At 40.7% G+C, this 22,757-nt stretch overlaps 1 protein-coding gene and 1 long non-coding RNA gene across 4 annotated transcripts in view; one reads left to right on the top strand and one right to left on the bottom strand.

Moving 5' to 3' along the window:
* Positions 1-2,198: 2,198 nt before the first annotated feature.
* NUDT15 (nudix hydrolase 15) lies at positions 2,199-11,387 on the bottom strand. The gene is made up of 3 exons (XM_003811418.6): positions 11,230-11,387; positions 8,315-8,511; positions 2,199-3,774 (listed from the first exon to the last, which is right to left on the bottom strand). Exons 1-3 carry the CDS (start codon positions 11,385-11,387, stop codon positions 3,635-3,637), a joined length of 495 nt encoding a protein of 164 aa, XP_003811466.1. The 3' UTR covers positions 2,199-3,634.
* LOC129393635 (uncharacterized) overlaps positions 11,091-22,757 on the top strand; it is a 35,489-nt gene continuing 23,822 nt past the window's right edge. For 2 of the 3 annotated variants that reach the window (XR_010109692.1, XR_010109693.1), the window contains exons 1-2: positions 11,091-11,528; positions 20,956-21,128. This is a non-coding gene — a long non-coding RNA (uncharacterized LOC129393635). The remainder of the gene's footprint in view (positions 11,529-20,955; positions 21,129-22,757) is intronic. The other variant, XR_010109694.1, reaches the window with a different exon arrangement.

Raw genomic sequence — 22,757 nt, 5'->3', positions numbered from 1 at the left:
ACTAGCTGGACGTGGTAGTGGGCACCTGTAAACCCAAATAGGAAGCTGAGGCGTGAGCACTGCTTGAACGCGGGAGGCGGAGGTTGCGGTGAGCCGAGATTGTGCCTCTGCACTCCAGCCTGGGCAACCAGAGTGAAACTCCATCTCAAAAACAAAAAAACTACTCAAGTGCAGCACAGACATCTGCATACAACATAAATAATTACTAAAAACAGAGGCAGCTTCAATATATGATTTTATGTTGAAAGAAGACTTTGGATGTCTTCTCTTATATGAATGATTTCCTGAGCTTGCTTTCTCCCACAATCTCCATTTATTGTGATCATTTCGTGCCACAAAGAAGAGACTATTTCACCTAAAAGTATTTGCCTTGTTTGGGAAGCTGGCAGTCAAGATAACAAAGAAGTGACTCCTCCAAGTGGATCGGAAAGAGGCCGAATTCACCTCAGGCTCCACTGGGAAGACTTTTGGTAAGGTGTTGCCAGAGTCAGTATAGGAGCACTTGCCTATCCTGGGACAGATGACACCTCAGGGTTGGTCCAGCAAATAGACGAAAAGATATTTCCCTCCCAGCAACCTGGCAGTAAAGTACACTTCCGGAACTCTAGCTGACATTCAGTTTTATGAGAATGTTGCTAGTCAGCTTTAGTTTTTTTTTCTATTAAAGGCAATACTCAAACCATCCAGGCATTAACTGCTTTCTTAAGAGTTCTAAATCCTGCTTCATTCATTGACTTAGAGAAATATTTCCTAATTACTGAGTTGTCACTGAATGCCACCTGAGCACATTAAGTGCTGATGTACACACAATCCCCTTCTAATTAATATGGAATTCTTACCTTTTTACCTTTTCCTATGAATAAAACTCCTGGTTAGTTTTTTCTTTCCGTTGAAACACATTTCATGTCAAGTTGGTTGAGTTAAAAAACAAACAAACCTCACAAGCTTTCAATGAGTTTGTCATTGCCTTCCAAGTAGCTGGGACCACAGGCACGTGCCACCATGCCTGGCTAATTTTTAAATTATTCATAAAGACAGGGTCTCCCTGTGTTGCCCAGGCTGGTCTTGAGCTCCTGAACTCAAGCAATCCTCTCACCTCAGCCTCACAAAGTGCTGGGTTTACAGGTGTGAGCCACTGTGCCAGGCCTTGTGATGAGTTTTTGAAGCTATAAAATATCTGCATGGATAAGTACTAACATAAAGAGATATCTTAATGAATTACCAATGAACTGTAGTTGAGATAAACCTATGAAAGGATTTAATCCATAAGCTCGCCTGCTTTCTTATCAAGCCTCACATGTCTATCACTTAGGAGAAGCCAGGGACAGGGATTCAGTCAACTGAGGGAGTGAAATTAAGTAAAATGAGGAAGCAAGCAACAGAAGGACATGGAATAATCAAATAGGAGTAGAAAAATTAGTGTGAAATTAATCCATATATCCAAAGAACAAGGCATACATACACACTTATTATATTTGAGCTCTTCAAACATTCCAAAATCATGCATCTAACATCAAAAATATGGGCAGGGCGTGGTGGTTCATGCCTGTAATCCCAGCACTTTGGGAGACCAAGGTGGGCAGATCACTTGAGGTCAAGAGTTCGAGATCAACTGGGCAACATGGTGAAACCATCTCTACTAAAAATACAAAAATTAGCTGGGCGTGGTGGTGCATACCATACCTGTAATCCCAGGTACTCAGGAGGCCGAGGCAAGAGGATCCCTTGAGCCCGGGAGCTGGAGGTTGCAGTGAGCTGAGATTGCACCACTGCACTCCAGCCTGGTTGACAGAGTGAGACCCTGTCTCAGAAAAAAAAAAAAAAAAAAAAAATAGGTAAAGATACAATTAATAGAAAATGAGATTTCTACATGACAAATTATACAATGTACATACATAATTTTGAAAAAGCAAACAAGAAAGAACTTAAAAAATGATACTCACTGGAAAAAGATTCCTTAGCAAGTATTATGATAGTACTGGGGTCTTTTGAAAGAGCAAAATTCAAAGGTAATCAACTCTAAGAGAAGCACAGGATTTCACAGAAGTGCGCTCAAAATTAAAAATGTGAGCTTTTGGCCTAATCTGGCAAAAATTTGGATCCCTTTGTACTCTTAAAAATTACCAAAGACCACAAAGAGATTTTGTTTTTGTATGGTTTTATCTAGAAATATTTATCATATAGAAATGAAAACTGAGAAATTTCTTAAAATTTTTATTAATCATTTGCAAGTAACAAAAACCAAGTATATATAAACACATAAATAACATTTTTGGCAAATAGCTATTTTTATTTTTTTCACATATTAAAACCCACTAAAAATAACCATTTTTCTAACCAACCACAACAAAAATTAGTGAGAAGAGTACTGCTGCTTTACATTTCTCCAAATCTCTTCAATGTCTGATGACAGACGAAAGCTGGAATCTTGTATCTGCTTTTGCATTCAGCCTATTACAATATCACACCAGATAGCCTCTTGAAAACTCCTCTGCATACTCATGAAAAAATGAGTGAAAAAGATAAATGATGGCTGGGCGTTGTGGCTCATACCTGTAATCCCAGCACTTTGGGAGGCTGAGGTGGGCAGATCACTTGAGCTCAGGAGTTCCAGACCAGCCTGGCCAACATGGTGAAACCCCGTCTCCACTAAAAATACAAAAATTAGCCAGGTGTGGTGGTGGGTGCCTATAATCCCAGCTACTCGGGAAGCTGAGGTAGGAGAATTGCTTGAACCCAGGTGGCGGAGGCTGCAATGAGCTGAGATCGTGCCACTGCACTCCAATGTGGGCAACAGAGCAAGACTCCTTCTCAAATAAAAAAAAGGAAAAGCTATAAATAGTGAAATGATGTCTTAGTGTTATAAAAACAGCTTTGACCTAGAATACCCTTGAAAGGCTCTTGAGGCCCCCCCAGACCACACTTTGACAACCACTGCTCTAGACGAATCTCTTCATCGAATCTCTTCATATATATGAATCTCTTCATATAAGGACCCTGGACCTCAGAAAGAGTAAGTGAGAAACTCAACATCACAGCCTATTAATAGCAGGATACAGATATTAGATGGTTTGTCTCACTTCTCTTGGTTTAGATTCTCAATTGGAAACCTGGGAAATACACCCTAATGACCTGTCCTATTCCCTGTAAGTTGCAAAAATTGTCACAATATATTACCCTCTCCCCAACATTTCTTTAATAAAAGAGGTAATCAACAAATTTGGTAAATTTTGCAATAGCCATACTCTGTTTGAACCTAAACTACAATATTTGAATTCAGGTCTCTATTTGAACAGAAACACTAAGGCAAATTTGACTGCATCCTACTCCATGCAAGCTAGTAATGACAAACTGCACAGTAAATATCATAGGTAAATATGGAAAGCAGATTACCCATAATATCAGTATTTATCATGTATTCTGTGTCTGGAATACAATTCAATGACATATTTCAGAAAAATTTTCTCAAGTACTGGCTGAAAGAGTGGGGGATACATTAAGAGACTGCAAATAAACTGGCAATCACAAGAACTTTTTTAGATAAAATGGAGTTGTTCCGAAATGTATACATTTTTCATTCCCTAACCAGACCTTATTCTTGTCTTTTTAAAGAAAATCAAATCTTCTCGGCCACCTAGAGATGATTTCCTTTGTATCCCACCAGATGGTTCAGATCTTCTTTAAATGGATCATAGCCTTGTTCTTTTAAACAACGCAGTCCCCAGAAAAGCTGGTCCAGGGGAGGTAGTTCTTCCCAAGGAACCCACTCCCAACCTAGAAAAGAAAGATGCTAAATCAATTTATTTAGGTAACAGAAAACAAAGGGTGTTTATTTGGGTAAGCTAACCTATATTTAGAAAAAATTAATTGAATTTAAAAATAACTTGCTACTAATAAACTCATAGTGATGCTTTGCATTTGCTTGGCTATACAAATATAATTTGCATGTAGAATGAAGGTCTTATGAAGAGAATAGTGGTCATTTAAAACATTGTGTTATTTGAATGTGAAGCCCAGTTTACAAAGGCTATGCCATGGTAAACCCAGATTTAGTATTAGTCAATGTTTATGTAAATATTTTTGTAAAAAATGCAAATAACGTTATATACTATAGGTTATACTACATTAAAATAAACCACTTCCTTCACCTATAAAATAAAGTAGATTACAAAGTTTCTAAGATATCCTCCATCTCTTAAAAAAGTATGAAAGCTGTGCAGAGGAAAATAAAATATTGTACCTTGGTATATTTTAAACAAATACAGAAGGAGATGATTTTTAAAAATCCATTGAAACAAGAAAGATTTAACAGTGTCTATCAGTTATAAAGTACATGAAATTCTAGAAAAAGATTCTAGAGAATGGTGTTTCTTTCATGATTTAAATGTAAATAACATAGACGCACAGATGCTTATGACAAATACCTACATATTATATTAAGATACACACTCCATGTTCTAGTTTCTTTATGATCACCTGTTTTTACTATGTGTAAGCACTAAGTATCTTTCTGTCCATAAAATACAGGTATATAGGTACGTATTTTCACTTTGGGAATGCAGGGGCCAAAAATCCATGAAACTGGAATAAGTACAGGAAGAGATGATCAGTAACTGTGACCATACACTAATGAGGTGGGGGCGGGAGGGGGAGAGGGAGGGCGGGAGAGGAAGAGAGAGAGAGCGACAAAGGGAGACAGACAGACAGACACAGACAGACTGAGTACCCAACAATGTGGTGCAAGATGCTTAATTAACCAGGTCTCCAAAAACCCATCCATGAAGTTTACCCCATCCCCTAGAAAATGAAGTGTCTGGATGAGCCTCCGAACTATAATTAGATGGTTGGAGGAAAGATGCACTAAATAGTAAACTGAAGCAGGCTACCCAGATCCAAGGCCTGAGGAGCACGGGATAGAGAGACTGTGTCTTTATCCTAGAAATAAAACAAAGACCCACCAAGCCCTTGTACCTTGGCTAGGCTGCAGCTGGTTATCAGTGTAGTTGGTTATCAGGCTGCAACTGGGAATAAAGTGAACATAATTCCTGCTGTATTGTTACTAACAGATATAGAGCAATAAATGTTTTTGATCAAATCTGATTTGATGCTAGTAATCTTGGACCTTGTAAATCATACTGCTTTATTTGAGACTACTAGCAAGGTTCATGTCAGGGAGTTAACAAAATGAAAGTGAACAAATAAAAAAGTTACATAAATGAATTTTAAAAACCACAAAGCATGTAAAACTACTCCTAACTACTATATCCTAAGAGGAATAAAACAATACATATAGTTACATGGTTATAAAAACTCATGATTTAGTACTTAAAGTAGAATAGTAATCTTATGGAAGTTATTAAAAAGTAGGGCAGTCTAGTACTAAATGAGAGCTTCACAGAAAGAGGTTGGCTTGTATGTTCATTCACTGGGTCCTTCCTTCCTTCAACATATTTTGAATTCTGATTATGAGTCAGACACTGTGTTTGGCAGGGAAGAGTTCAAAATGTATAAGCCAAAAGAACTGTTCTTTATAGATTCAAAGTTCAGTAAAAAAAATAATGAGCATAATTTGAAGTTGAGTTGAATTTGAGATGCCTTCTGAACATTAAGGGAAGATATTTAGAAAGCAACTGGAAACACAGGCCCGCAGCTCAGAGGAGTGAGATTCAAAATTATAACTTGCATCAGGATTCCCCAACTCAAATCCCTACAGAGGCTAGACAGGGCAAAAAGAGGACTGAAGAATGAGGAAGCACCCAGAGGTGGCTTGGTGAGAATGGTCAAATAAAGCTTGTGGGACAGTCAGTGACCTTGGTGTTTTCTCTATAGCACCTTCTCTAAAAATGAAGCCTTTCTATATCTGCTTCCTGTGAAGGATACTGAATTTAAAAAAAAACTTCCATCATATTTTTCTCTTCTAGTCTCAGCTTTATTTGCCCATAGAAAAAAGAAAAATAAGAAAATGTTTAGTCCATTTCTTCTTTTTGAGACAGGGTCTCACTCTGTCGCTGCTCAGGCTGGACAGCAGTGGTGCAATCATAGCTTATGGCAACCTTGATCTCCCAGGGTCACACGATCCTTCCATCTCAGCCTCCCAAGTAGCTGGGATTACAGGCATGTGCCACCACTCTGGCTAACATTTTTAGTTTTGTAGAGACAGGGTCTCACTATGTTGCCCAGTATATGTGTGTACATCCCTTTGTCAGAGACCCTTCCTAACCACCCTATCTGATACAGCACTCATATATCCCTTTCTTACACAGCTTTATTGCTCTTTTTAGTCCTTATTGCTACTATCATAAAATATCTGTAATCTGTCATTTCCCCAGCCCACTAAAATGTAAAGTCCAAGAGGGCAGGGACTTTGTTCTACGCACCATTGTTTCTTTAGTGCCTAGAACAGTGTCTCAATACTCAAAACACTGTACTCAATAGGTATCTGTTGAATGAAAAGATTCTTCCCTATTAGAGAAGAAATTAAATGTTTAGAGGGGAGGTTCAATACATAAGACCACTTGGATAAAGTTTCATATGGCAAGGAATATATTCAAAAAGTCTGATATTTTTCTCTTTAGTTCCTTTTCTGACTGTTTTATGAGAATTTGAGGAGAGATGGTAAACAGAAAACCCTTAGAACAATGCTTAGCACACGGTAAATAAACTTTCAGTGCACTCAATTCAACATAGAGGGTAACAGATAATGAAACCACCTTTGCAATATTATAACAGTGAGAGATATCTAACAAAGCTGACTCCACCTTGCTTCTAACCTCACAAACTGTCTCCTCATTTCTACACACAGGCCAACCTAACTATGGGAGGAATTTAGTTTACAGTTTAACTTTAAAGCAAGGATGGTAATAGTCCTTTCCCAAAACTAACCCCCTCCTTGTTAAGGGACCAAAGCTGCTTTTGTAAAACTAATAAAAGGCCACAAGGTTAAAATTATGGTAAGGGCCAGAACTCTATTAATAAAGATGTAGGCATAGTTAAACTCTAACCAGGCATCATTTTATAACTTGCTTTTTTGTAACTGCTTACTGCTCAGGAAGCATGTAGCCCATGGTCAAAAGATTTATAACTTTCCTATTTACACCTACAGATGACATTGCTATTGTAAACCCTAAGACTAGTGTTTGAGATATTTTTCAGACTTTGCATTCTAATGGACCAACTGGTACCACCCAAATCGGTAAGCCACACAAAGAAACTGACTCAAGTGGTCCTGGGAACCCCCGATCGAGGAACTGACTCAGCACAAGAAGACAGTTTTGACATCCGTATGGTTTTATCCCCAACCCAACAAAGCAGCATTTCTCATTCCCTAGCCCCTTGCTTGTCAAACCATCCTTGAAAAACCCTAGCCTCCGAATTCTCTATGGGTAGGATTTAAGAATTATCTCCCGTCCTCCTCATGCAGCTGCCCTGTGATTATTAAACTCTTTCTCTGCTACAACTCCTACTGTCTCAGGGTACTGGCTTTTTCTGGGTGGCAGGCAAGAAGAACCCAACTGCTCTGAAACAATAATTGTTTTATCAGTGTAATTATTTACCGTAAATGGATGGTATTAACTCTCCTGCGCAGGTGAGAAAACTGAGTAAAACAGATAAAATATTTTCCTTAAAATTACTGCCTGAAACAACATTAAACAATAACAATAAAACTTACTGTGTTCACAAGGTTCTTCGTATGTAAATCCTTACAAGAATCCATCCAAGGTACTTATTATTATCACGGATAAGAAAAGAGGCCCAGGCATGAAATAATTTGCCCAAGGTCACAAAGCTCTAAGAACCAGGACACAAACACAGTCTGGTTCCTCATGGTCCAAATATATTTACCTATGTATATCTCTATATGACATCTCTACATTCATATATCTTAGGCTATTTGGACTGCTATAACAGAATACTTCAGACTACATGGCTTATGAGCAACAGAAATTTATTTCTCAACAGTTCTAGAGACTGGGAAGTCCAAGATCAAGACACTGGCAGATTCCATATCTGGGGAGGGCCCACTTCCAGGTTCACAGACAACGATCTTCTCTCTGTATCTTTACATCATGGAAGGGGTCAGGGGTCTCTTTTATAAGGGCATGAATCCCATTCATTATCTTATGATCTAATCACCTCCCAAGGGCCCCAACCTCCTAAAACCTCGTCATGGGAGTTAGGATTTCTACATAGAATTTTGGGGGAACACAAGCATTCAGACAATAGCATTCTCTTCATATGGCAACATACTGTAATATTCCTCCAGACCACTTGCTCTCCTGAAAGAAAAATGCATGATTATATATAATTCTCTTACTTTCATTTTTTTCAGGCTCTACATTCTTTGGTTCTGAATCATGAGTCACATCCACTTCTCCTTTCATTAATATAGTAACATAATGGTAATTCTCCTTCTCAATGAAAGAATTCACAACTGAGGCAAAGTGAACATTTTTCAGGTGAAGAGCTGCTTCTTCCCAGGTTTCCCTTTGAGCACATTCTTCCCAGGTTTCACTGGAAAACAGAAACAAAAATTAGATTAATTCTATTTTTTTATATATACATATGTGTGTGTATATATATGTATATATATAAATGTATATACGTGTGTGTGTGTGTATATATTTTGCCATGAAATTCTTGGCTAGAAAATTCTAGTGTAAAACAAGAAGAACTGTAATTGGTTCCTGCTTTAAAACAAATCAGCTGGGCATGTGGCTCATGTCTGTAATCTTTTGGAAGGCGGAGGCAAGAGGACAGCTTGAGTTCAGGAGTTGGAGACCAGCTGAGGCCAACATAGTGAGACCTCATCTCTCCAAAAAAAAAAAAAAAAAATAGCCAGGCATGGTGGTGCGTGCCTATGGTCTGTGGTCCCAGCTACTCAAGAGGCTGAGGCAAGAGGATAGTTTGAGCCTGGGAAGTCAAGGCTGCAGTGAGCCATGATGGTGCCATTGCACTCCAGCCTGGACAAACAGCAAGACTTTGTCTCAAAAAATAGTAATAATAATTAATTAAAAAGATAAAAATTTAAAAACAGTAAATCAGCAACCTTGCCCTTGACATTATATCCTGTATCTAGTTATCTAAAGATGAAAAGGACTTAATATTGAATAAAAATTAACATTTAGCCATCTCAGCACTAATTTACAGCCCTGGAACCTGTGTGTAACCAGGAGGCAGTTTAGTGGATTAAGAGCAGACTTTGGAGTCAACTAGACCTGGGATTGAGCTCAAAGTTCATTACTTTCCACCTTGGACAAGTAAAAAGAGAGTATATTACTTCCTCATGGGGTCACTGTAATTGTATCAAGAAGTGCCACTATGTCTTTTCCAGCAGTCTCAGAATTTCAATTTAAGCCTCAAAACTGACAACAATAGGTAAAAAGCACTTCTAAATTCTCAAGCAAAAGGGCAAACAGATGTTATCTGAGCTCAAGCTCAAGCTAAGGAAGGCCAGACTAGACCTGCGACTTCTCCATACCCAGGCTACATAAGAAAGACAGGAGATGTTTGAGACAGAGGAAAGTTTGGAGTTTTCAGCCTAGTAGGAGCATTTCCCTTCCAGACTACAAGGGGCCAACTCTGCCCCCCAAGACAGGTGAGGAACATTCCAAGAGAATCAGTCATAAGATTGGGAGTGACTCAAGAAGGAGATACTCAGTGTGTCACTCCCCTGCTAAAGACATCCTGAGCTGCAGAAACTCACAGGCCTACCCCAGTGCATCAGAGAAGGTGTGCTACAAGGGTGAAAGCTCTTGGGTAAATCTGAAATGTGTCCCTCGGAGTTTCCAGATGCAGATGAATACAGAGGCAGAGCAAGGAAAAAGGGCAGCAGTGGAAATATCATTCCCATTGTGTGTTTCCTTTGGGCCAAGCAGATGCCAAAAGAGACTGCTGGGTAATCAAATAGGAGATCCCAGAAGAAAGAAAACGTGGGGTGATGTGCTAAAAGCAAGAGCTAGGAGGTGGGCCAGCATCACAGAAAGCCCGTCACCTATGTCAGGAAAATCTCTGTGGGACTTCCCAACAACTGACAAACATACCCTGAGAAAGCACACATGTGGATATCATGCCCAGAGGACACCAATGGATGGATCAGAGCAGCATCAGTCACCTGAATGGCTTGCTCTCTCCTCCTCCTCCAACACACTGGAGAAAGAAGGAAACTCAGAGACAGCCAGGTGAGAAGAGGAGGAGGATACAGAAAAGCAGAACAATGGCTCACACCTCCTTTATGCACTGCAGGGGAGGGATTAGAAACTGGAAGTGACACTGAAGGTTTAAATTGGATTGGACTTTTAAATGCTTGGAAGTGAATCATACTGACCCAAATGTGATTTATTTTTATAACCAAGTGACAAGAAAACTATAGAATTTGCAGGAAACGTCACTGAAGAGGGAAAGAAAAAATCATGTTTGAAGGCAATGGAAGGAGAAAATAAAACCATTTCCTGTTTGTTCTCCCATCAAATTTAGCCCACTGAGTGTACCAGTTATGTAAAGATCAAATGAAAGTATACATGCAAAGAGCTTGGCATATTATCCAGCCCTTAACAAAAAGCCTATTAGAGCTCAATGTTGGCTATGGTCATTGACCTCACGGGTGGATCACCTGAGGTCAGGAGTTAGAGACCAGCCTGGCCAACATGGCGAAACCCCGTCTCTACTAAAAATACAAAAATTAGCACGGCGTGGTAGCGGGCGCCTGTAATCCCAGCTACCAGGAGGCTGAGACACAAAAATCGCTTGAACCCAGGAGGCGGAGGTTGCAGTGACTGGAGATAGCACCACTGCACTCTGGCCTGGGCTACAGAGCGAGACACAGTCTCAAATCAATCAATCGATCGATCAATCAATCAATCACATGGAAACGGTGCAATGTCTTAGCTGACAACATCGGGCTGCTGGAGGTTTACACACACCTGCTTTCCTCCTTTTGTGTGTAAGCTGTGAGAAACACACCTCACAGACGAACTCCCAACCACCACCCAGCAGGCGCGCAGCCGGAAAGACCCAGCTAGCAGAGCAAAGACCTCGCCTGACCCGGCACAGCGCCCCCTCCTGGGCGCGATCCTATGTCGCCCAGAGGTCGAGGGGAGGAACCGAGGGAACGAGCAAGAAAGGACGCAGCGTCAGCGCGGACGTTCTCACGCACGGCACACGGAAGCAAGCACTGCGTGAGTTCGTCCCTTCTGCGCACGCCCCGGTTTCCTCGCGTCCGCGGCTGCTCACCCGAACTCCAGATGACCTCCAGGGAGTTGGAAACTGCCAGCTCCAACCGAGCCTTTCCTCTTCCCCAGGAGGACGCAACGCGGATGCTTGCAGCTGGTCACCACGACTCCGACCCCGACTCCTGGCCGCCGCCCGCGCGGCTGTGCGCTGGCCGTCATAGCGCGCGGCAGGACGCGCCTGGCAGCGGCAGGAAGTGACGCGCTCACTATCCGGTCCCGCGGCCGCAGCAACTGTCTCCCCGCGAGGGCGGAGGCGCCGAAATCAAAGCGAGAGTGCGTCGGCCTCTCCAGCTGTCTGCGGTGCGTAATGCGTCGCGGAGGGCTATCAGGTTGGGCAATGCCGTGTTTCCTTCCGAAGGGCAGCGTGCCTTAGAGTTTCGCTGTAACTAAAGTCGCTTACAGTTGTGCTTTGAATATTCATCACCCGTCAGCCTATCCACTCCCAGATTCCTGCAAACCATGCATTTACGTGTACAAGCCGCCTGCTCTTACCAACCTCGGCACCACTGCACATTCTCTTTTCCGTGAATGACCTCGCCCACCGTGGTGCACCCATTTGCCCTGTAGCTCAAATCAGCGTGGTACCAGGATAAGGATAGGTCGTTTAGAAACATCCCATTATAAACAACTATGCTTAAGGTATATTCATAAGTCATGGGAGGAAATAAAGGCTAATTGATAAATCATGCTGGGAAGAGTTAGTTACAAACACTGGAAAACAGACATTTTCAGATGTTTGCACACCATGCACCATGCAAAATACAAACCAGCTGAATCATAAAAACAAATGACTAGTTACTGGGAGGGTTTTCTCTCTTTTTCTCTCTCATTATTTTTACTTCTCCCAAAGTAATGTGCACATACTGGTAATTTTATTTTATTTTAATTTTCACCAAGCTAGCTAATTTTCTTTCTTTTTTTTTTTTTTTTGTGTGGAGGTGGGCTGTCGGTCTTTTGTCGAGGCTGATCTCCAACTCCTGTCCTCAAGCAGTCCTTCCACTTGGGCCTACCAGAGTGCTGGGATAACAGGCGTGAACCACTGCGCCTGACCTATAGCTATAATTTTAAGAAGTAAAATGGTGCAAAAACCGCAACAAGAGCAACCTGACCCTCCTACTTTCAGAAACAATCACTTTTAACTCTTTCAACTGTATTTCTGATATTTGCCTACTTATTTCTAAGTAATATGCTTACTCTCCATGTTATACTAAATGGGTATTAAGCTTTTTACAGCATCTCTCCTCACTATCAACATTCACATTCATTACAAAGGTACTTACAATATCTTCTCAAAAAATGGTAGTATATAAAAAGGATAATATATTAAACAATGAGATTAATCCCAGAAATACTAGGTTGGCTTAATATTTGAAAAGCCAGTGTAATTCAGCATATTAACAGAGGGAGAAAGGAAATACATATAATCATCTCAATAGATGCAGAAAAAAATTAATAAAATCTGATACTCAGTTGTGATTAAAAAAACCCCACAAAACCTCTGAGCAAACTAGAAATAAAATGAAACTTTAACATGATATATGGCATCTACAAAGACCTACAGCTAACATCATATTTAATGACTGTTTTGAGCTGAATTGTGTCCCCTCAAAATTCCTATGTTGAAGTCCTATCCCCCAGTACCTCAGCATTTGGAGACAGGATCAAGTTAAAATGAAGCCATTAGGGTAGGCCCTATTCTAATGTTATGACTGGTGTCCTCGCAAGAAGTGGAGATTAGAACCCAGACTGTGTTCTATTGGAAGACTGTGTGATGACACAGGGAGAAGGCAGCCGTCTACAAGCCAAGGAGAGCAGCCTCAGAAGAAACCAAGTCCGCTGACACCTTGATCTTAGAATTCTAGCCTCCAGAATTGTGAGAAAATTAATTTCTGTTATTTAAGCCACACAATCTTTGATACTTTGTTATGGCAGCCATAGCACTAGCCTAGCCTTATCTCGGTGAAAGACAAGATTTGGGAGGAGCTAGGGTATCCACTCTGAGCACGTTTAGTCATCATGTTGCTGGAGATTCTAGTTAGCACAACTCATAAAATTTAAAAATCAATAAAAGGTAGTTACATTGGAAAGGAATAAGTAACCGTCTTTTTTTTTTAAACAATCCTGAGGAATTAATTAAAAAGCCATTAGAACAAATAAGTTTAGCAAGGTCGTAGGATTCAAGGTTAATATACACAATTGATTATATTTCTATATATTAGCAATGAACAATTAAGTAAATTTTTAAAACAATACCATAAAAACATAAAATACTTAGAAATATATTTAGCAAAAGATATGGAACACTTGTATACAGAAAACTATACAACTGTGAACCAAAAATAAAGTTCTAAGCACCTCCACCCCCAGCCATCTGAATGGATTCCTTCCTCTTGGCCAGAGCACTCCAAAGTTAACCTGAAAAACTGGTTGAAGCCATGACGGAGCAGGGGTCAGATATGCCTCATTATGCCACCTTTCTTTTGGAATTCAGGAAAAGCCAACTAGCATTTAACATTAACACAGACCTTAAATCTGATAAGAAACATTTACAATCTAGTCTCTCTGAAGCCTGCTACCTGGAGGCTTCAGCTGCATGATAAAATTTTGGTCTCCACAACGTCTTATCTTAACCCAGACATTCCTTTCTATTGATAATAACTCTTTCAACCAATTGCCAATCAGAAAAATTTAAATCTACCTATAACCTGGAAACCCTGCCCCACTTCAAGTTGTCTCGCCTTTCTGGACCAGACCAATGGTCAATCTATATCTTAAGTGTATTTGATTGAAGTCTCATGTCTCCCTAAAATGTATAAAACCAAGCTGCTCCCCAATCACCTTGGGCATATGTTGTCAGGGTCTCCCAAGGGCTGTGTCACAGGCCATGGTCACTCATATTTGCCTCAGAATACATCCCTTCAACTATTTTACAGAGTTTGACTTCTTCCTTTTTTTTAATTTCAAGTTTTTGGTTACACGGATTCGTTCTTTAGCTGTGATTTCTGAAATTTTAGTGCACCCATCACCTGAGTAGTGTACACTATATGTAGTCTTTTATTCCTCACTCCCCTCCCAACTTTCCCCTCCGAGTCCCCAAAGCCCATTGTATCACTCTTATGCCTTTGCATCTTCATAGCTTAGCTCCCACTTGTGAGAACTTACAATATTTGCTTTTCCATTCCTGAGTTACTTCACTTAGAATAATGGCCTCCAGCTCCATCCAAGTTGCTGCATAAGACATTATCTTGTTCCTTTTTATGGCTGAGTAGTATTTTATGGTGTATATATACCACATTTTCTTTATCCATTCGTTGGTTGATGGACACTTAGGTTGGTTCCATGTCTTTGCAATTGCAAATTGTGCTGCTATATGTGCATGTGTTGTTGTTTTTTTGTGTGTTTTTTTTTTTTTTTGGAGACAGTCTCGCTCTGTTGCCCAGGCTGGAGTGCGGTGGCGCAATCTCGGCTCACTGCAAGCTCCGCCTCCCAGGTTCACGCCATTCTCCTGCCTCAGTCTCCTGAGTAGCTGGGACTACAGGCGCCCACCACTGCGCCTGGCTAATTTTTTTGTATTTTTAGTAGAAACGGGGTTTCACCATGGTCTCGATCTCCTGACCTCGTGATCTGCCTGCCTCGGCCTCCCAAAGTGCTGGGATTACAGGCGTGAGCCACCGCGCCCGGCCCCATGTGTGTTTTTTATGTAATGACTTATTTTCCTTTGGGTAGATATTCCATAGTGGGATTGCTGGATTGAATGGTAGTTCTACTTTTAGTTCCTTAAGGAATCTCTATACTGTTTTCCATAGTGGTTGTACTAGTTTACATTTCCAGTAGCAGTGTAAAAGTGTTCCCTTTTCCTCACGTCCAGGCCAACATCTGTTGTTTTTTTACTTTTTTGTAATGGCCATTCTTACAGGTTTAGGGTGGTATCTCACGTTTTAATTTGCGTTTCCTTGATGCTTGTGATGTTGAACATTTTTTCATGTTTGTTGGCTGTTGTATATTTTCTTTTGATAAATGTTTATTCATGTCCTTTGCCCACTTTTTGATGGGATTGTTTGTTTTTTTCTTGCTGATTTGTTTGCATTCCTTGTAGATTCTGCATACTAGTCCTTTGTCAGATGCGTAGTTTGCCAGAGTTGGACTCTTTTCATTGACAGAATGTTGCTGAAGAAAATAAAATACTTAAGTAAAAGAAGAGAAATATTATACTCATGGATCAGAAGACTCAGTATTGTTAAAATATCAATTCTCTACAAATTAATTTATATAGATTCAATGCAGTCCTGATCAGAATACCAGAAGGCTTCCCTTTCCAGTAGAAATAGATAGGTTGATTCTAAAATTGGTATGGAAACACAAATAACTAGAATAATAGAAACAATTTTTAAAAAGAAAACATTTAGAGGGTTCACACCACTTGATTTCAAGACTTAGGATTAAGCCACAGTGATCAAGAGAGTATGGTATTGGTAAAAACATAGACATATAGATCAGTGAAACAAAATGGACTGGAAATAGATCCATATATATATATATCCATATATAAATTAATTTTTGAAAAATGTGCAAAGACAATTCAATAAAGAAAAGATAGTATTTTTAACAAATGGTGCTGGAACAATTTGACATATAAATGTAAACAAAAAGCCTTGATTTATAATTGGCACCATATATAAAAATTAGCTCAAAGTGGATTGTAGACCTAAATAAAAACATCTAAAGTATACAATTTGTACAATAAAATATAGGTAAAAATCTTTGTGATCTTTGGTTAGGTATAGATTTCGTAGCTATGAAAAGAATGACCCTTAAAAAATGATAATCTGGCTTTCACCCAAATTAAAACCTTTTTCTCTTTGAGAGATACTGCTATGGACTCAACTGTGTTCCCACAAAATTGACATGTTGAAGCCCTAATCCCTAAAATGATGGTATTTGGAGATGGGGTCTTTGGGAGGTAATTAGGTTAAATGAGATCGTGAGGCGAGGGTTTTCATGATAGGATTAGTGGCCTTGTAAGAAGAGACCACAGAGCTTGCTTGCTCTTGCGAAATGAAAACAGAATTCTAAGCTTCCAACTGACTGAATGGACCCCTCACACCCCCAACTTGGCCAATGGAATGCCAGAGAAACCTTGAATGCTGAATTTACATCTATGATAGGATAGGAGGTTGGACACACCTCATTATACCCCCTCCCTTGTTAACAGTCATTAGGTTTTCAGCCGGGCTCTGTGGCTCACACCTGTAATCCCAGCACTTTGGGAGGCTGAGGCAGGCAGATCACCTGAGGTTAGGAATTCGAGATCAGCCTGGCCAACATGGTGAAACCCCGTCTCTACTAATAATACAAAAATTAGCCGGGCGTGGTGGCCGGTGCCTGTAGTCCCAGCTACTTGGGAGGCTGAGGCAGGAGAATTGCTTGAACCCAGGAGGTGGAAGTTGTGTGTTGGGAGAAAAGCTGAGTGTTGGGAGAGAAGCTGAGGCAGGGCTTGCATGTCTGATATAATGTGAAAGAGTCTTGGAACATGTCCGGGGTCCAGGGTCTAAAACCCCTCGTGGCCTTTGGAACACCAAGCTCTGTGCTAAAGGGTGGAAGGCTGCCGTGCCGCACCATAATCTAAGCCCAGGGCATAAAACCCCTCATGGCTTGGATGGAACCCAGGGCTCAGGGCATAAAACCCCTCACGGCCTCTGGAATATGTCAGACTTGCTGGCTCCTTGCTTCCAGCACTCCCATTATTTCAAGTAGCAGAACATGTTCCATATGCTTCAAAGAAAATGCTAAAGCATCACAGCTATAGCTTATTTGCTTGATGCATCGCTACCTTTCAACCTCCACATCCTCACCACCTGTTTCTTTGTTTGATCACCAACAAATAGCGTGGGCTTCCAGAGCTCAGGGCCTTCACAGCCTCCATACTTGCGTTGGCCCCCTGGACCCACTTTCTCTCTCAAACTGTCTTTTCTCATTCCTTTGACTCTGCCGGACTTCATCACCCCCCATGACCTGGTGTTGGGTCTGATCACCCCAACATTGTGGTGAACCGAGATTGCACCACTGCACTCCAGCCTGGCTGACAAAGTGAAAGTGTCTCAGAAAAAATAAAAACAGTCATTAGGTTTTCTTCCCTAAAGGCTGAACAGAAGCTAGCCCTTTCAAAAGACTGCTAGTTTATCTTCCCAGGTGTAGAACAAAAACAAGATGAAATTAATAGTTCCTTCACCAGTCCCTGAGACAAGATGAGATTAATGGTTCCTTTACCTCTCCCCTAGGTGGCTGCTTCCTCTAGTCCCTTTTTCTTCAAATGTTCACCTTATCATATGTAAAATATAGATTTACTGGGCTTTAACTAAAGTCTCATAAGTACGTAATCATTTATCTCACTGCTGTCTCCTGTTTTTTAAGGAAAATGTATAAATACTAAACCTCCTGAGAACCTTTTTGGAAAAAATAGCCACAGATGCTTCTGTGACTTACGTTTTTCCCAGGCACAGCCTCAAGCTGGCTCAATAAACCTGGGTGATTTGAGACTTATGCCTCAATCACTCATTTTGGTTGTCACTCTATCTGCAGTGGTTTGAATGTGTACCCCAAAGTTCATGTGTTAAAAACTTAATCCATAGTGCAACAGTGTTGAGAGGTGAGAGCTTTAAGAGGTGATTATGGCAGAGCCCTCATGAATGCATTAATGCTAATATCTTGAGAGGAGGTTAGTTATTGTGGGAGTGGGTTCCTGATAAAGAGACGAGTTGGCCCTTCCAACTTTTCCCTTCTCTCTCTCTCTCTCATGCACATGTGTGTGCATATATGTTCTCTTAACCCTCTACCCTTCCACCATGGGATGATACAGCAAGAAAGCCCTTATTAGATGCAGTCTCTTGACTTTGGTCTTTCCAGCCTCCATAACTGTCAGAAATAAGTCTCTGTTCTTTATAAATTACCAAACAGAAACCATCCCTTATAGTGGCACAAAACAGACTAAGACAATCTCTCTGCTCTGTGAGAAGACAGTGAGAAGGCAGCCATCTGCAAGCCTGGAAGAAGGCCCTGACCAGGAAGAAACCCTACTGTCACCTTGATCTTCTTGGACTTGCCAGCCCTCAGAACAGTGAGAAATAAATGTCTCTTGTTTAAGACACTCACTCTATGGTATTTTGTTATAGTAGCCTCAGTTCACTAAGACACTAGTTAAGAAAACAAAAAGGCAAGCTGTGGACTGGGAGAAAATGTTTGCAAAGAACATATCTTATGAAGGACTTGGACCTAGAATATGTAAAGAATCCTCAGCAATCAATAATAAAGCAAACAACCTGATAAATATGTGGACAAAAGAATTGAACAGATATTTCACCAAGAAGAGATATTGTATTAGTCCGTTTTCACACTGCTTATAAAGACATACACAAGACTGGATAATTTATAAAGAAAAATAGATTTAATGGACTCACAGTTCCATGTGGCTGAGGAGGCCTCACAATCGTGGTGGAAGGTGAAAGTCACATCTTACATGGCAGCAGGCAAGAGAGAATGAGAGCCAAATGAAAAGGGATACCCCTTGTAAAACCATCAAATCTCATGAGACTTATTCACTACCATGAGAACAGTATGGGAGAAACTGCCTTTATGATTCAATTTCTGTCACTGGGTTCCTCCCACAACTTATGGGGATTATGGGAGCTACAATTCAAGATGAGATTTGGGTGGGGACACAGCAAAACCATATCAGATATGATGGCAAATAAGCACATGAGAAGATGCTAAACGTCATGAGTCATTAGGAAAATAAAAGCCTAAACCAAACTGAGGTACCTCTGCACATCTATTAGAATGAATAAGAAAAAAATCCCCATGAAAACTGGCAATACCAAATGCAGGTGAAGATACAGAGTTGTTAGAACTCTCATACATTGTTGGTGAGAATGCAAAATTGCACAACTGCTTTGGAAAACAATTTTCTATTTCATATAATGTTAATCATACACTTATAATAGAACCCAGTAACCTTACTCCAAGATATTTACTCACAAGAAATGAAAACTTACGTTCATACCAAGACCTGTATGTAACAGTTACACTGGCTTTATTCTAATCATCAAAATCTGGAAACAAACGTTCTTCAACTGGTGAATGGATAAATCAACTGTGGTAAATTCATACAATGGAAACCCACTCAGCAATATAACGGAGCAAACATCCGATACACTCAACAACATGGATGAATCTCAACTGCATTATGCTACATGAAAGGAATCAGATATAAATGGCTACATGCTATATGATTTCATTTATATGCATTTTGGAACAGGCAAAATTCTGGACATAGAAAACAGGCCAGTGTTTGCCTGGGGCTGAGGATGTGGAGAGGGGTTGACGACAAAAGGACATGGGGGATTTTTTGGGGGTGGTGGAATGGTTCTGTATCTTGATTATCATGGTGGTAATATGATTATGTATTTGTTAAAACTCATCGAACTGCACACTAAAAAAGATGAATTTTACAATCTGTATATTAAAACTAAAATCAAACTTTTTAAAAAAGCCAAAAAAAGAAAAATGTAACATGGATTTGCAGAAAGAAAAAAATCAAGATACAATTCAGCAGTAGAAAGGGTCAAAGCAAAGCTGAGCTGAACTGCTCCACTTAATATCAGAAGTGGTCATCCTTGTGGGTGGAGCTGAGTTTATGAAGATTATATATCTGCAGAGGCTAGCCTTAGCAGGTTCCTCCTCTCACTGGGCCTTAGAGGACTTGGAGAGCCTGGCTCTGGGGTGATGGTATTCATCGTCCCAGGCATTCCTGTTGAGGTGAGTAGGCCGCTCCTAGAACATAGTAAGTAGGAAGTCTGGGGCTAAGAGGGGATGGGAAGGTGAATAGGAGAACCTGTACATTCAGAAGTCACATTTGCTAGCCAGTTTAAAGTTTTCTTTTATTGCATAGTAGTTGCATTTCATTATCCCAAAACCTTCAATAAAACCTGGTTATATGTTATAGCCTGATCTTTACTAAGCTTAGAAGAGTTGGAATAGCCTAAGTCTACCCTCCCATAAAGGAATGACAAGAAAGGAGCATCAGCCCAGAGAAGCATTAAAGTCGAGGAGGATGTCTTTGATGTCAGTATCTCTAGTACCCAAATGGTGACTAACACATATGTACCTCATAAATGAGTATTTGAGTAAAAGCTGCTCTACCTTATACCAGTGTAACAAAATACAGATGTCCCCAGATTAAATGGTTTGATTTAATGATTTTTCTATTTTACAGTGGTGCAAAGGCAATAACATTCAGTAGGCTCCTTATGATGGGCTATTTCCAGATAAACTCGTTGTAAGTTGAAAATATAGTCAAGTTGAAAATCTTGTTTTCAACTTACTATGGGTCTGTTTAGATGTAACGCCATTGTAAGTCGAGGAGCATCTGTCCTTTTAAATAGTTAAACTAGAAAACATTTTTCTTCTTCTGAAAACTTTAGGCTGTGTGGAGAAAGGTGGCATGATTCACATAAAGTACAAATGGTCATGAAAAAAAAGCACCAAGCTGATGTTTATGAATCATATAAAAGAAGTGTCAACCCACATAAATATTACTCTAATTAGAGAACCCCCATATTGAATTCCCTTCTGCAGGATTCTCAACCAGTTGAACAGGATCTACCAGGAGTTATTGCAGCATGAGAACCTGATGCAGCTCCTTATTGCTACACTTTCTTCTGCATTTTTCCAGATTCCTAGATGAAGGAAAGGTGATCCAGGCAAAGAGGCCCCTCTCCTGCCCAATTCCAGGACTCTACCAGGAGAGCACCATTTTCCTCCCTCCATTTACACAGAAATAGCCTCAGTCTGGGGGATGCTGGAATGCTCCTCATACTGGCTATTTTGTTCTGCTCCAGTATATCCGTAAGTTAATGGCAGCCTCTCTGTTCTATTTTCATACCTCTTTTATGTATCTATTATTATTTAGTCAGCTTTTTACCAGAAGATAACTGAGGCTGAGAATATTCCCAGCAATGAAGTATGAAGCAGGCCCTCCTTAATTTACCTGAAGAACATGTAACGAGTACAGTTAGGTTATAAGGTGAAATAATGCAGTTAAGGTCATGCTGCCCAGTTCCTCTTTCCTTCACCTGTAACTCTCAGGAGATTGATTTGGAAGAGAGAGTCCACTGTAGCTGGAACCATTCTTTCACCCCACCCTGCCCTGGGCAACCCTGTGCTGACTGGATGTGCTTGATTATTATTTTATTTTATTTTATTTTATTTTATTTTATTTTATTTTATTTTATTTTGAGATGGAGTCTCGCTCTGTCGCCCAGGCTGGAGTGCAGTGGCACAATCTTGGCTCACTGCAAGCTCCGCTTCCCGGGTTCATGCCATCCTCCTGCCTCAGCCTCCCGAGTAGCTGGGACTACAGGTGCCTGCCACCACGCCTGGCTAATTTTTTTGTATTTTTAGTAGAGACGGGGTTTCACCATGTTAGCCAGGATGGTCTCGATCTCCTGACCTCATGATCTGCCTGCTTTGGCCTCCCAAAGTGCTGGAATTACAGGCTTGAGCCACCGTGCCGGCCTGGATGTGCTTGATTCTACTCCCAGACCTGAGCCTCTTGTTTAAACTCATCCAGTTTCTTTTCCCTCTTTCCTCTGGTCTATCCCTATGTTTGATATTTGAAGCTTCATATGTAAAACTCAAGAATCCACCTTATGGTTTTATGTAGTATTATATGGTATGTATTGTAACTGAATCACAAATTTAACTCACACTGCAACTCAGATGTGTGAAGAAAACGAGTTTCTTTCTTTCTTTTCTTAATAGGGAGTCTGATTTTTCCCCAAATCTGTTTGTCACTATTTGGGATATGGGTCTGTGTAAAATGAATCAAATGTTCAATGTGGTTCAACTTGGTCTCATTAAATCATGTTCACTCTGTCCTGGTTTAAAGGGCTGTCCTCTCAGTCATCTTTCTTCTTCTTGTGCCTCTTTTTTTTTTGAGACAGGGTCTCACTCTATCACCCAGGTTGTAGTGCAGTGGCGTGATCTCAGCTCACTGCAACTTCTGCCTCCCAGGTTCAAGCGATTCTCCTGCCTCAGCCTCCTGAGTAGCTGGGATTACAGGCACCTGCCACCATGCCTGGCTAACTTTTGTAATTTTTGTGGAGATGGGGTTTCACCATGTTGGCCAGGCTGGTCTCAAACTCCTGACCTCAGGTGATCCGCCTGCCTTAGCCTCCCAAAGTGTTAGGATTACAGGTGTGAGCCACTGCTCCCAGCCTACTTAAGATGTTCCTGATGTAGCTGAGTGCAGTGGCTCGCACCTGTAGTCCCAGCTACTAGGGAATGCTGAGTGGGAAGATCACTTGAGCCCAGGAGTTCGAGACTACAGTGAGCTATGATGGTGTCACTGCACTCCAGCCTGGGTGACAGAGCAAGACCATCTCTAAAAAAAGAACCCAGATGTAGGAGGTTGAAGAGTCCTGGCATCCATGTAGACTGAGTATGGTGTCCCTGGATTAGGCAGACCAGAGATGG

Source organism: Pan paniscus, chromosome 14 (assembly GCF_029289425.2).
Source record: "Pan paniscus chromosome 14, NHGRI_mPanPan1-v2.0_pri, whole genome shotgun sequence".
NCBI classification, from domain to species: domain Eukaryota; kingdom Metazoa; phylum Chordata; class Mammalia; order Primates; family Hominidae; genus Pan; species Pan paniscus.
This window is presented reverse-complemented; position numbering and strand designations above follow the sequence as displayed.